This window comes from Ixodes scapularis, unplaced genomic scaffold (genome assembly GCF_016920785.2).
Source record: "Ixodes scapularis isolate PalLabHiFi unplaced genomic scaffold, ASM1692078v2 PGA_scaffold3__209_contigs__length_174095766, whole genome shotgun sequence".
In the NCBI taxonomy this organism is placed as follows: Eukaryota; Metazoa; Arthropoda; class Arachnida; order Ixodida; family Ixodidae; genus Ixodes; species Ixodes scapularis.
In genome coordinates, this window is record NW_024609868.1 from 96766830 (window position 1) to 96781601 (window position 14772).

The 14772-nt window shown below is 47.0% G+C and overlaps 2 protein-coding genes across 2 annotated transcripts in view; one reads left to right on the forward strand and one right to left on the reverse strand.

Annotated features, from left to right (window-relative positions):
* Positions 1–923: 923 nt before the first annotated feature.
* On the reverse strand, positions 924–2904 carry LOC121046817. Its single transcript, XM_040501492.2, has 2 exons — positions 2237–2904; positions 924–1924 (listed from the first exon to the last, which is right to left on the reverse strand). Exons 1-2 carry the CDS (start codon positions 2885–2887, stop codon positions 959–961), a joined length of 1617 nt encoding a protein of 538 aa, XP_040357426.2. The 5' UTR covers positions 2888–2904; the 3' UTR covers positions 924–958.
* Positions 2905–10076: 7172 nt separating this feature from the next.
* The window catches only part of LOC8029917 (O-acyltransferase like protein), a 56677-nt gene continuing 51981 nt past the window's right edge, over positions 10077–14772 (forward strand). The window contains exon 1 of the mRNA XM_029981014.3: positions 10077–11294. Coding sequence (XP_029836874.2) covers positions 11042–11294 — 253 coding nt within the window. The 5' untranslated portion in view covers positions 10077–11041. The remainder of the gene's footprint in view (positions 11295–14772) is intronic.

Here is a 14772-nt window from a genome sequence, read left to right on the forward strand (position 1 = left end):
TTAATGTGGTGTTAAACCATGGTGATTGCGGGTTAACGGAAATATTGCGCAAAGGTATATATGTATTAGTAAGATGCACAACCTGCGTTTTAAATAAATCCCAATTTTCCTGAATTGAGCGTTCCGAAAAGAGCGGCAAGTAATCATCAAGAAAAAAAGAAAGTTCACTGTTAATGGCCTCGAAGTTACCTTTAGCATAGTCGCGTATTTTTTTCTGAATCTTTGGAGCATTTCTAACAGGAACATCGATGACAAAATGTATTAATGAATGATCACTTATGCCCTGCATGGTGCTAATTGAAGATATTAAAGAAGATGACGTTGTTAAAATTAGATCCAATATGTTGGCTGTTGTATGGGTAATTCTAGTAGGAAGAGTCATCAATTGACTGAAGCTGAAATCGCTACACATGTTTATGAAGTCAGTCGCGTCTGATGAAAATGGGTGACTGTAAGCATGCAAGCCAGTCCAGACTATATTTGGGTAGTTGAAGTCACCTAAAAGAATGATCGGAACGGAAGGAAAGCGTATTATTAATGAGTTTATTGCGTCATGAAGACTGGTAACGAAGGAATGATTGTTAGATGGCGGGCGATAGCATACACCCAAAATAAGTTTCTGGTTATTCAAATGCAAACAAACCCATGTTATTTCCAATTCGCTATTCAGGCGCACGCAAAACGATTCAATATGACTTGCAATTGCGATTAACACACCGCCACCAGTCCTTTCACCTCTATCGCAACGATAAACCTTGAAACTTTTTTCACAACAAAATATTTCGGAATTTTTAACAGAAGAGGAAAGCCACGTTTCGGTTAAAACCACAATATCAGCACTGGATGAGTCTATAGCAGAGCACAAGTCATCCCTATGACGCAACACACTCCTTATATTACAAAAAAGTACTGACAAATGTTTGTTTTTATCAGTACGACCCTCACCCCTCGCAACTCGTTATGATGATGCAGATGTTAGGTTAGTTGGAACAATCTCTGTGTTATCTCTCGCGCGCACATCGGGGGCGGAACCGAACTCAAAAACATTATCAGTAGTCGCGTTGTACATGTAGCACTTTTTGTTGACATGCAGCTTGTTATACCGCAGCTGATATATGCAATTCGTAGCTTTACCAAATTCAATTAGTTTTTTTCTGGCAATTCGAGTAGCTGGAGAAAAATCTTCGGTGATATACGTCGTGCTTCCTTTTAATTTTAGTCGCGAGAAAAGTACCTTGTCCTTGACCTTAAAGGAAGAAAACTTTATAACTAGCGGGCGACATCTGGTAGGATTGAAGGAGCCGATTCGATGTGCGCGCTCAATGCAATCTGGGGTAACCTGGAGCTGAAGGGAACGGGAAATAAGCTCGAGAACTTTTGTTTCACTTTCCGCCCATGTTTCTGACGCAACATCGGGAAGACCATGAATAATGAGGTTATCACGTCTTGAACGATCTTCAAGTTCATTAAGACGCTCGAGTAAGTTAACGTTATTGTTCTGCAAAGCTTCTGCGACGCCCTGCATCTCTTGAAAGTCGTGGTCGACTATTTCAAGCGCAGAAATCTTACTTTCAACAAGGAGGAGTCGACTTCCAAATTCGTTAATTTTTGCTTCAATGGATTGCTGGTTTTTTTTTATTTCTTCCACGGTTTTTATTAAACTGCTCTGCCCCTCCTGTGACTTTATGGCACGAGCATTAAGGTCTTGCAGCAGCTTGCATACATCATCTAGTTGCGTCGCTTGAGCTACAGTCATGGGGCCGGGGTTAAGCTCTACGTCGCCAGAGAGTAATAACAGTGACCTCAAAACGTCGAGACACTCCAGAAGTAATGCGAAAAAAACACTTGGGCACGGAAACAGCAAAAGGCAATGGTTGTTAGTTTTCTTAGCGTGTAGTGATGGAACGGAACCAACCTGCACAAGGATGCACACAGCGTTAGAACGATGCATTCCTAAGCTGTTTCCACGCCCACTGAAGCATCCAAGGGCGCTCCACGGTTTTAAAGCCAGGCCATCCGTGAGTGACGATGTCGATGTCGATGCGTAAACCCTCTCGAACGGAGTGAAGACACGCTGCGGTTGCGGCCAATCCGCGGGAGCACCGAAGGGCCCGCCGACGATGTTGTCCGGAAAGCCAAGCAACACTTGATTATTTGCTGACGGGGTGACGATGACTGGTTGAAGTAACGGTGACCAGCGCCGCAGGAAGAACAGCGATGCCAGTATCTGCACAAGGATGCACACAGCGTTAGAACGATGCATTCCTAAGCTGTTTCCATGCCCACTGAAGCATCCAAGGGCGCTCCACGGTTTTAAAGCCAGGCCATCCGTGAGTGACGATGTCGATGTCGATGCGTAAACCCTCTCGAACGGAGTGAAGACACGCTGCGGTTGCGGCCAATCCGCGGGAGCACCGAAGGGCCCGCCGACGATGTTGTCCGGAAAGCCAAGCAACACTTGATTATTTGCTGACGGGGTGACGATGACTGGTTGAAGTAACGGTGACCAGCGCCGCAGGAAGAACAGCGATGCCAGTATCTGCACAAGGATGCACACAGCGTTAGAACGATGCATTCCTAAGCTGTTTCCATGCCCACTGAAGCATCCAAGGGCGCTCCACGGTTTTAAAGCCAGGCCATCCGTGAGTGACGATGTCGATGTCGATGCGTAAACCCTCTCGAACGGAGTGAAGACACGCTGCGGTTGCGGCCAATCCGCGGGAGCACCGAAGGGCCCGCCGACGATGTTGTCCGGAAAGCCAAGCAACACTTGATTATTTGCTGACGGGGTGACGATGACTGGTTGAAGTAACGGTGACCAGCGCCGCAGGAAGAACAGCGATGCCAGTATCTGCACAAGGATGCACACAGCGTTAGAACGATGCATTCCTAAGCTGTTTCCATGCCCACACTGTTAAACCAATTAATCATCTAAATACCCACAAACTCATTAAAAGGCACGCAGTTCATTATTTCCCATGGCAATTATCTGAGAAAGAAAGGGCAGCGAGAACGCACAAATATTTGAGCACCGATTTTTTTCAACAACTACAAATATCAGCCTGGATTGCAACATGTATGTCACAAAATAAAGTTTCGGCGAACAACTTCTTTATCTAAATAATTACGATGTGAGACACATCTTGAGGTATAAAAGAATCCGAAATTAAAACCTATACCGAGAAATTAAATCCAAAATAGAGATTAGTTTCGGTTTCGCTCCAGAATTAAAACGCACATCCTTGCGTAAATATTACGCTAAACACCGCTCTCGTTTTCAGGGCGCCCATAACACCCTAGCTTTCTCGTATTACCAGAAATAATTTGTGTCGCTCAGTAAAGCCAGCACACTAGACAGGCTCAACAGCGGCACGCGTCTCCGACCCTCACTATAACCGCCATTTTGAAAAATGAGTGGCGCCACCTACAGTTATAGTTGGAGTCGCGGTGATCTCTGGTACCAGATTGACGGTTCAGCTCGCACGAGCGAAATTGGGAGCTCGTTCTCGCTAGCGCGTGCTTTCTTTGCTGGGGCCATCTTTCTCGAATAAAGCGCGAGACACATGCGCGAAAAAAACCATCCGATCCGACGTCCGATCCGGCAGTACGACTGCCTGATCCGAAAACTTTGGTCGCTTCAGGCGTCGGATCGGCGGTCCGACATGAGTCCAACACGCCAGATAGTTTCGCCTGGTTTCGCACGACGGACGGATTGTCGGATGCGTCCAGCCAATGACAGCACAGCTAGCGCGAACGTCATGGTGACGTACTGGGTCTGTCGGGACGAACAAGAAAACGGGACGGGCGACGGGAAGCCGGACGCGTGGATCCCGCTGACCCATTCGAGAAAGATGGCCCCCGGCGAAGAATGCACGCGCTAACGAGAACGATCTTCTAATTTCGCTCGTGTGCGCTAAACCGTCAATCTGGGACCAGAGATTTGTGAACGCGGACCTCCGCTGGGTGTGCTTGGATCTCCTGGGCGGAGCCAAACGGATCGTCGAGTCGCATGCAAGGTCGGAAGCGTGTGCCAACTGTCGCGTGCGGCGATTCGGAGCGGCGTTCGGACTGTCGGATCGGACGTCGGATCGGACGTCGGATCGGACGAATCTGCCGTCCATGTGTCTCGCGCTTGAATCAGCGGAATTCACGCGTCCGGCTTCCGGCCGCCCAAGTCAGTCCCGTTTTCCTGTTTGTCCCGCCATACCCAAAGCGTCATCATAACGTTCGCGCTAGCTGTGCTGTCATTGGCTGGACGCTTCCGACAATCCGTCCGCCGTGCGAAACTATCTGGCGCGTTAGACGCACGCCGGACTGCCGATCTGACTTCTGAAGTGACCAAACTTTTTGGATCAGACGTCGGGTCGGATGGATTTTTACGCGCATGTGTCTCGAGCTTTACTAATGGCACAAATCGAGCATTCGCTGCATTTGAACGCACAATTCAACATTGTAGGATATATGGGGATGAAGTGTTGAACATGCCGATTTCGTGATTCTTCAACTTGTTTTTAATTTTTGTTTTAGAAGAATACTGTAACATTGTTTTGATAGCTAACACTGATACCCTGTTTGCACGGTGTAAGAATATACCATGACCCTAATTAATTAGTGAAGGGGTTTCGCAGATCGAATGTCGTGAATTGCGCTCTGAGGACGATACGCGATAACTATAGGCAGTTTTCGTAGACCGTTTTCTCTACTCCGCTAACCTCTCCGCAACGAAGACGCCGCTAAAGCGCATGCGCGCAGCTGGCATTGAATGCAGGGTTTCGGATATCGTAGCGGTTTGCGGAGAGCGTTGCGGGACGGATGAAACGTCCTACAATATCTCCCCAATAAAGGGTTTTGATATGTCGTTCTGAACCCTCCGGTACCCACGATAACGATACTAGGGAGTTTTCGTAGACCGCGTTGCCCCCTCCGCTAAGCGTTCCGCAACGAAGAAGTTGCTACTGCGCCTGCGCGCCGATAGCCTTGACTGTGGAGTTCCCGCTATCGTAGCGGGTTGCGGAGGGCCTTGCGGGACGGCGAAAACGATCTACGAAAACTCCCTACTGTCACGAAGTTTTGCTCCCGCGAGTGTTTAGTCTAGCTTAACTTTTTTTTTTTTTTTTCTCCTTCTTCGAGGGTTTACTTGTCCCCACGGCACGGCCCATGACTTCTGCAGGAGTCGGGAGGCCTCAAATGGGAGAAACGTGAACGCTGAAACGGTACACTTAGTTCATACAACCCCGTGTCAAAGATGTTTTGTCTTGTGCATGTCTGCTTTTGGGATCTCCACTTGGGAAGTGGTTTCTCTGCGTGTATAACTTCTCTGTCTACGAATGTGTTTTGTACTGTTTATAACCGCTCTTGTGAGCTTCGTTCGAAATGTGTTCTTTCTTGTGTATGCGCTTGTTTTTGGAATGTTCATATTTGCTTTGGGCTCCGAGCCTTTTGATTGGCTCTTAGAAAATCTCCTGTGATTGGTTGCCAAAGTGGCTCCAGAGTGCTGCTACACTCAATATTCGCGACTCCAGCGACCTATAGGGGGCGCCACCACCAAACAAACATGGCGGCTGAGTCCAGGTCGCGGCGGCTCGGCCGGGCCTCCTGAATGGGTGGCGCGTTCAATTTAACAGATTTTCTTTTGTTTAATGCCCAGTTTTATAGGTATTTGAACTGAGACGGTGAAGTGTAGCCGGTGCAGATAAACTTGCAAAGCATAGTTTTGTTTTGCCGGTGTTGTTTTGTTCTTTTCGTGTCAAACTTTCGTTTCGGAGATTTCGTTCAAAACCGAAACTATGGGCTCCGGAGAGACGGTAATATACTAATCAGTTTTGATCATCTAAAGAAAGCGGCGATGACTATAGAATTGTTCCACAGATAGTAACTTTTCAGCTAACTCGCATGCCTCGACCATGCGACTTATCTGTCCGCGGAATCGAGCTTTTGTGCGTATCCGCGTTTACGAAACAGCTCCAGTCGTCTGCTTGGCCATCAACACAGGCTGCAGGAAAATTACGAAAATTAAGCAACCGCTTTTTGAGCCAAGGACCATGTTGACCCGCCGGCGCCCCACTAAGCGGCTGATACTCGTATTTCAATTCAGGTTTTAGTAGCAATCGAGAAGTCATTTTGACGAGCGGGTTATGTATTATATTACGTACTATGGTCCCACTAAAGCGATATTAGTATATCCTTCGGGTTGAAATATGAGATTAGTTGACTAGCTATTAGGTGAGCTGCTGAATAAAAGTATATTTGACAGACGAAGACATACTACTTAAATTTAGCCAAATGGTTCTATAGCCGGCAGCACGGAGACAAACTGAAGAGAGTCTTCATTGAAGACCCATGCAGAACCTCTCTGCATTGAACTTTGCTTCGAATCCTGAACGGAGAAAATTAGTATTTTTTTGTGGCCGGTCAACCTGATCAATGTAGACGTATATTACTGCTGGCTTCGACGTCCTGGTAATATAAATATTGGAAGCGCGATAGGTCAAAATGCCGTGGCAGCATCTAACGTTGCGAGACTTGTCTCCCACCTTTTGAAAACAGATAATATCCCTCATTCATCCTTTGCAGCGAGCAAGTTTTCCTGAATCAAGTAATTGCGAAATTAGCCCAACTCCTTCAGTGTGGTCCAGAGGCTTTTTCGGCGAAAGGCAGCCAAGATGAATAGCCAACGCACCGACCGGCGTGGGTGGCTCAATCTTGAAGCTAATCGAACACAACCAAACTCAAGGAAAGCAGCTATCGAACCTTCCCATTCACTTGACTGCAACATTGGTGTTGCCTCCAGTGAAACACCTCATCTGTCGTCCTCAGTCCACTGTTCTGCGATGTTATAAAGAAACCACTGATCAGTTACCAAGCAGTCGTCACTTTGAATGTGATTCGAGACAGACAAGAAATCAAAACATTCTTCCGTGATTCCTCCCCATCCAAGAAACCGAAAGCACGCGACCGTGTGCTGTGGAGTAAGCGGGCTTTCAAACACATAATAGAAGAAAACAATTTACTGAGGCTTCACCACACTAATGATCACTCAGGCAAACTTAAGAAATATTCGGACCTTCGTCAAATTACATTCTTCGCCACCGCGCCGACAACACGACTACGCGAAAGCCACCAGAGACGCGGAGGGGCGCGGAGCGACCTGGACCGGCTGGTTCCCGGTTTTCCCGCTTGGCGGCGTCCGTTTTGCTGGAGTCGCGAATAAGCAGCCGCCAACTGGCCGCAGAGGGCTTGGCTCCCGGATACCATTCCGTGAACATCAGCCGAAGGGGATCGGACGTGCAGGTTGGCCTTCGGAAGGCCAACCTGCACGTCCGATCCCCTTCGGCTGTAGAGTCTTCAGCCCGCTAGCTTGCAAACTTGGGGTCGGGAGTCGGGACCCCTTAAGGCTGTGGAGGAGTTCGGCTCGCCCGCCTTTGCGTGGATCCTTGTTTGTCGAGTTCAGCTGTGGTCGGGGTACCCGCTGAAGGTGTGGTCGAGGAGGACGGCAGGGGAAGTCGCCAGAGACAGGAGTATTTCTCCCCCAACGTTTATTGACGAATTCCCCATATCTGTTGCGAAAGAGTAACTTGTTTATATTCCCTAAATGAACAGTTGTTTGCTAATGTCAGAGCTTCATTAACGGAGAAAGAACTTCGCGACAATACGATGCATACGCAAAGGCGGCGACGGAGCATCGGGTACTGTTCTCGGAGTCATCGGAACGACCTTTTAAAGCTCTCTAATGCCCGACAGATAGCGATATGATGCCTGCGGAAGGGCGCCGGCAAATCATCGGGGAGAATTATAGAATGTATTAGAACGACTTATTAAAACTCTCTAATAAGGTACAATGAAGTATCGGAAAACGTAGATGTAGGGAATCGGACGGCAGTTAGTGCTCCAGCTACAAGCTCTCAATGATTTTTTTTAATGAAGCAATTACGGTAAGCTGTAGCAACATTTAGGTCCGTACAAACAGTTCTAGTATAACAGCAAATATAACCAGTTCATGTGACACAATTTGGGGATAACATCGCTTCGGTCTGAGAAAGATGTAAACATAGCGCACTGAGCGGCATTTCGGGTAGAGTTTCGTGCAAATAAAAGCTTTAGAAGTGAAATAAATTTGTCACTCCTCAGACATATTGCAAGCGATTCATATTCGGGCTTATTTCTTTACACTGTGGGTCAGTTTAAAGGGACAATGAAGACGATTTTAATTAAATTTTTTAAATGGTGTTTTTAGGCTTCTTAGGAACCTGGGATACTGCCAAATTTTTTATAGACATTTGTGACGCGTAATTCTGTACCTACGAGAGAACTGAAGAAACCGAAACTGAACTATCTGTGTTTCTCAATTTTGGGCCTCCGAAAACGGAGGTGACGAAGGGAGTGACGTCATATGTGAATTGTCGGTACCGGTAGCAATTAGGGCGTCGAGACTCTGGTTACCGCGGTGGGTTATAGCAGCGCCGTGTTCCGCGCTGCGTTCTTTATTTTATATATTTTCTTTGCTCATAGTTGCTCGTTGCCCGTTTCGCGTGCAGTGTAGCAAAGAGAAAAATAATTATGGTGTTTTATTTACGGTTTAGTTATCATTTTTGGTTCGATTTATAGTGTTCACGGTTATTCAAGTGGAATTAGAACAGTGTTCATAAAAACCACGAGCCGAAGCGTGGCCGAAAGCACGTTTCTCGTTTCGACCAATCGCTGACGCGTCTCTTGTGACGTCACGCTTCCAGGCCCCGCAGGGTCACGTGACCTCCGCTTCTGCTGGTTTCTCCCGCAACGCTCGGGGCGTCGCCTCGGTCGATCCCGGTACGATTATTACCGCGACTGTTTAATTGATCCGCGCGGCACACAAGCGCCGGTTTAGGCTGAAATTTGGGCAACGTGGCCTGAGACGTGCCGGGAACCCAGTTCAATCGCCAACAAAATATCCGAAATTGCCTTCATTGTCCCTTTAAGGAGCGCGGGGCCTGGCGGCGAGCATTATAGCTGCGCAGCCAATCAGGTGGCGTGATCAGTCGATAAGATGGTCGAAGAACCAATCGCGAAACAGGAAGCGCAAACATAATAATCCACACTCCGCGTTTTTGAGGTTATCAGTAGACTGTAGCGCAAAATTTGTTTTCTGGCGGCACCGCAATAGGAAGGCCCGTATAACTATAACTGCGCAGCTAATAACACCCAATGACTCGTAATTTATCGCGCGTCATATGCCGTCACTCGATTATTTAGACATCAAGGCGCGAACCATCTTCACGCTCTACAAGTTGATATTTTTTGCAAATATGCCAGCCGCGAATAGGTTACGGCTTATCGGTAACAAGGCGACGAAGCAACTGAAGTGAAACTTTGAAATCACGGGATATTTCGGTCAGAATTTTTAGTGACTTTCGGTCAAAGCCATGACCACTGGTGAAAATGAGTTTCGGCAATTACTCCATTCGAGAAAAATAAACTTTAAACGCCTGTCTTCAAGTACAACCGGAAATTGCGACAGAAGATGGAGGTCGGCATTTTTTGTTTATCATTTATAATGAAAATGAAAGTACCAGAAGGAGGAGTACGGGAAGTGACGTGAAAACAGGAAACATTAAACCGGTAGGAAATTTCCTTCAATTACTATAGCACCGGGACTTTAAATGAGATGTAAGCCTATGAGCGAAAGCGCCGCAAGTCCCAGAAATGCAGACAACGTGCGTCATCGGCCGTTCATTCTTGGCATGACGAGTCCACATTCTATACTCTGCGCAGTAACATCAACAACCAAACACGATAACATCAAACTTGTTACATTCCTACGCGTAACGACGCGAGGGTGACAAACCCTGTGATATCAAAATAAAATTCGCTTACGCTCAAACTGCCTCCGTTGACGCCAGACACCGTGTTTATGCTGCTCTCAATGGCTGTATACATTTCTGGCACATAGTGCCAGAAAAAACAGGTTGCATCTATCAGTCGTCGCCGACGTCGGTGCGTGCACCCACGCCATCGACGTCGTCGGCACAACGTAGCCAAAAAGAATCCCCCACCGAAAGAAAGCGAAGCTCAATCACTGCGTAGGAACGTGGCCGGAGGCCGTTCATCTTGATGAGGCGGTGACGTCTTCTTGGAAGAACGCCATTACAACCAAAGCGGCGAGCGGACGAAGTGGCAACGCATAGAACGGGGGATCGCCCCCTCGAGCGGCCGGCCGAGCTCACAAAGGGGCCCTCCCGATCCACCCCTCCTCCCGCAGAGAAAAGGACGATGGCTTCTCGAAATTCTCCAAACCTGTCGAGATACGTGCCCGAGATAACGCGCCAGTGAGCAACAGGTCCCGGACTGGAAGCCGCCGGTGGTAAACAAGCGGGTTCGTAAATCACCGCAGCCCGAGGGCAGGCAGCAGCCATCCTCCCAGCCAGGCCGAGCCGGGGCAGCCCAAGAAGCGCGCGCAGCATCGCTTTCAATTTATCCCCCCATCCGGCGACGCGTGCTCACTGTCCTTGAGAGCACGTCAAAGCCCTCGGGGCGCCCGCAGACACCCTCGCCGAATCCTCCGTCCCCCGAGTAAACGACGGGGCCCGTCGTCAATAATCGTCGGACCCCTCGAAGGACCAGTTGATCGGGCACGCCACCGCTGCCGCCGCTGTTGCTGCTACGGCCGCCGTTCGGGGAGAAGGACGGTGTTGTAACGAAGAAAAGCCTCCTACCTCGGCCAAACGGAATACTACCCAACCCACCCAGACCGAACAGCGCCTTGGATACTCGACACGACGATCGGCGGCGAACGGGCTCGCGGAATGCGGTAGACACTCGAGGCCTGCCCGCTCGTCTGGCCTGCCGCGACGTGAGCTTTCTCCTCACCGGAAGCGTGTATCGGCGACTTTTGACCGTTTAGAGAGCGATGCAGACACCGTGGACGGCTCAATCCCATCGGAACGACTTATCGGCGGTGGTCGGCCGCGGCGGCGATGAGGCTGTCCTCCCCGATAACAGCAGAACGACCTGAGCGCGACGTGATTGTGCCTCTCGTGCTGCGGCCCGCGTTGGCCGGAGTCGAACCATGCTGGCCGCTACGCGCCTGGCGTTCCTGGCCGCCTTCGGGGTGGTCTTGGGCGGTCGTACTGCTCGGGCCCTGGACCTCAAGGGGCTCGGATTCGACCCGGCCAAGTCTCTGAACATGGCGGCCGCCATGCTGCCTGTGGTGTGCAACGCCAATGAGCAACAGAAGACCGACATGGAGTGCGCCGGATGCATCTATTCCATCAGCGAGTTCCTCAGGGCTCTGGCCAGGGCCGAGGAGTGGGCCATCACGAGTGAGTAACCTCGACAAGAGATCTTGTGTCCATTATTATTTATGAAATGTGGGATTAATCCGGGTGGATGCTTCACTTCGAGCGCGAGCTTTTTATACCATAGCACTTCGTCGCACGCGTAATCAAAGCACGACGGAAGGCAACGAAGGCGCGCTGAGGGCGGAGTTTCTACTGGGTTTGTAACCCGTCGCGGACTGTAATTTGTTCCTACGTTCAAGTCCCGTTTTGACTGTCCGCGGGCATAACTGTTCTCTCACGCTCTTTCCCTGTGGCTTACATCACGGTCACTTGCAAATAGACGATAATAATAAGGTACGCCCGGTTCGTGACAAAGCGACGCTTTTTTGATAGCGTATACACCACCACACAAGAAGGATAATTTAACCAGCTCTTGATAGAAAAAAAGACACAGGAGAAGGGATTGCATGCTCGTGAGCTTCCGCATTATGATAAATAATCATGCCCCTTCGTTAATTAAGCTGTCGTGCGTAATTTTCTTTGTCAAGACGTAAATATACATAAACTGTCAACGAATAGCATGTGTATATTTTATCTAAATTTTCATCGCTTTTTATTCTTTTTTTTTTCACTTTTCCTAGTTATTTCAACCGCCTCTCCGGCTTGTGGGGGAAACGGAAGCCACAGGCTTGACCAGCGAAGGCTCACACTTTGTGTGAATGATTTAAATTCGGGCTTCGGGCGTAGCTATATTAAAAATGACGCGTCTATCACAAGGAAAACTTTTCCGTGCATTGCTACATAGAAATGAACACCAGTTGAGTCGTCTCAAAACTTAAAGGCTGAACCTTCCCATATCCTTCAATCAAGTTAGGACCTTGCGAAGCGGAACGCGTCCTACCATGTTCTACATAATTGTTCTCCGAAATAAGAAAAAAAAAGAAGACGGAAAAGGTTTCGTTTTTCTTTTTTCTTCTATCGTTTCGCGCTTTGAAATTCTGCGCTGCAAGCAAGCACAGGCTCATATCTCTCACCCTTCCAGTCTCGTAGAGGCTGATTGCCGCGACCCTCTTATCGGCTATCATAAAGTGGCCTCAAGAGGACAATCGGAACGCCCTTTTCACTAAGGCTTGTGAAACACACAGCGCCTGTACAAGCTCTAGAGAAATGAAAAGTCTAGGTTGGGACTATCTTTATCACCGGAGAAAGCGCTTACAGTTACCTTTTTGTTCAAAAGTATGTCACGGACAGAGATAGAAAAAAGAGATCTACATTCTGGGACCAGGCCCGGTATCTTTAATACTGTATCGTTGTAAAATTAACGACAAAATTTTCTTATCCCACCTAATATTTTTGTTCTTTTTTTTAAACGATTTCCGAGGGAAATCAATTGTACAAGCATTTAGAATCGTTAGTGATGGTTAATGTTTTACAACGGACGGCAAAGTTGTATTGAAAAGTAAAAACATTATTTTTCAGTGTCGTTTTTTGTGCGCAATGTTTGGACCGTGTTGTTTGCACGCGATTGCTCATGTACCCCGCTCTCTAAATCCCTATCATCGCAACAGGTATGGGTATAAACCAATTAATAAAGATGCGAGTGTATCTCTGGAGAGCTACTAAGTACAGGCACGTAGCCAGGGAAAGGCCCATGGGGCCCGCCCACCCCCCCCCCCCCCCCCCCGAAATCTTCCCTTTTGAATGGACGTTTTCTCCCCCCTCCCCCTCATACAGCATTTTGTCATGGGCAGGCAGCCCCCCCCCCCCCCCCCCCCCCCCCCCCCCGAAACAAAATTCTGGCTACGTGCCTGACTAACCATAATACAATTGGAAGAACGTTGAATTGGCCTAGTAATTATGTTCTTGATTTTTTTTTTTTTTTTCTTGCCAGCTTGCTTTGTTTTTTTCGTGTGTCCACTCATGAGAATATTCCCCGTTGGCTTGTTTATAGTTCGTGGCTCAACATTGCAACGCCTCGCTCGAATCTCACAGATTATGTAACTGACTACGCGTTAAAAAAAGAAAAAGAAACTTGAGTTTATAGCTATTGTTTAACCTCAAGAGTCGTAGTAAAAACAGTTTTGGCAACTCCCGAAATGTTCGCTATTTTCCCGTTTAACACGTTGAAAGGATTTATATATTTATTTGAAGCATATATATATATATATGCTTATATATATATATATATATATATATATATATATATATATATATATATATATATATATATATATATATATATATACCCGTTGCGGACGCCAGTTATCGTGTGTCTTTTTTTTCAGTCTGAAAAATATTTCTTGTAAAACATTCATGCAGCGTATAAACTCTACATAAAACTTTTTTTTTTCAGCGCACGACACACGGAATTTGTTTTAATACGCGTATCATGAGATTGTACGGTAGGCATTAAAGTAATCTAGTTATTAGAAATGTATCGCTTTAATAATGAAGCTAGTAATTGTTTGATCACTGCTCCAATAAAGTAGTTAAGAACAATAGTATAATGATTTTTATGAAATAGCTAGGGACCCTTAGCTTCGGCGAATGTCTTCGTTTCTTATCTGAACTGATACTCTTTTTTCTTCTTTTTTTTTTTTTTTTTTTTTTTTGTCAAGAGTCGGCAGTATGCGAATGATACCCTTCAACTAATTTCTGGCATCATGAAAAAAGATTAGAGCATCTCGTAAAAACTACAAAACGCCAGTAACAAAGTTACATTTTTTTCTTCTTTTTCTTCAGTACAGAACGGCCATAAGGATACGATGTTGAGTCGAGAAACCTAGTGAAGTAGTAAAAGAATTTTAACATTGCACATAAAAGTTTTAGTTCAATTACCTTCGCCTCGTACACTGTGTTTTGTTAAATCTTCTGAATGGTCAAATGAGCTCGCAGTTGTAGTCTGTATTTCTCCATCGTATACGAAACATTTGAAGTTAGTGCAGCGATGCTGATGAGTAACACTCACACCGAAAAAAAAATTTTTTTTTTCACAGACGTTAATAAAAACAGTAATAAACGAAAATGCAGACGTTAATAAAAACAGTGATAAACGAAAATGCAGACGTTAATAAAAACAGTAATAAACTAAAACGCAGACGTTAATAAAAACGGTAAGAAACGAAAATGCGTACGCCATGGTATCGTTCAGAGAACACACTGAGACGATCCTTTCGGAGGTGTTTTCCTCGAACACCCCTGCTCAGACCAATGTGGAAAACGTGGAGCCATAAATTCGAAACACGTTTTTCCTGCTGCTGGTCGGACGCTTGCCAAACGCGTCCGGCATTGATAGACAGACCCTACGGCGATATCGCAAAGCACGCGAACATGCATATATGGACGCAAAGATAAAAACTTGGCACAAACGTACGATATAAATGCCGAGCTGTGCGTGTCAGGTTCGAATAATGGAATGGCAAATGCCGAAAACATGACCTTCATAACATACGTGACGAAGGGATTTCATTATTTCTTCGCTCGTACGAAATTGCTCGGGATAAAAGCGTCCAAGTGGGTT

Excerpts from the sequence above, each read along its gene's own strand:
- LOC121046817 (XM_040501492.2), bottom strand. The coding sequence starts at position 2,887 with ATGCATCGTTCTAACGCTGTGTGCATCCTTGTGCAGATACTGGCATCG. Across the intron at positions 1,925-2,236 it reads GTTCTAACGCTGTGTGCATC|CTTGTGCAGGTTGGTTCCGT; the intron begins CTTGTGCAGATA and ends GCTGTGTGCATC.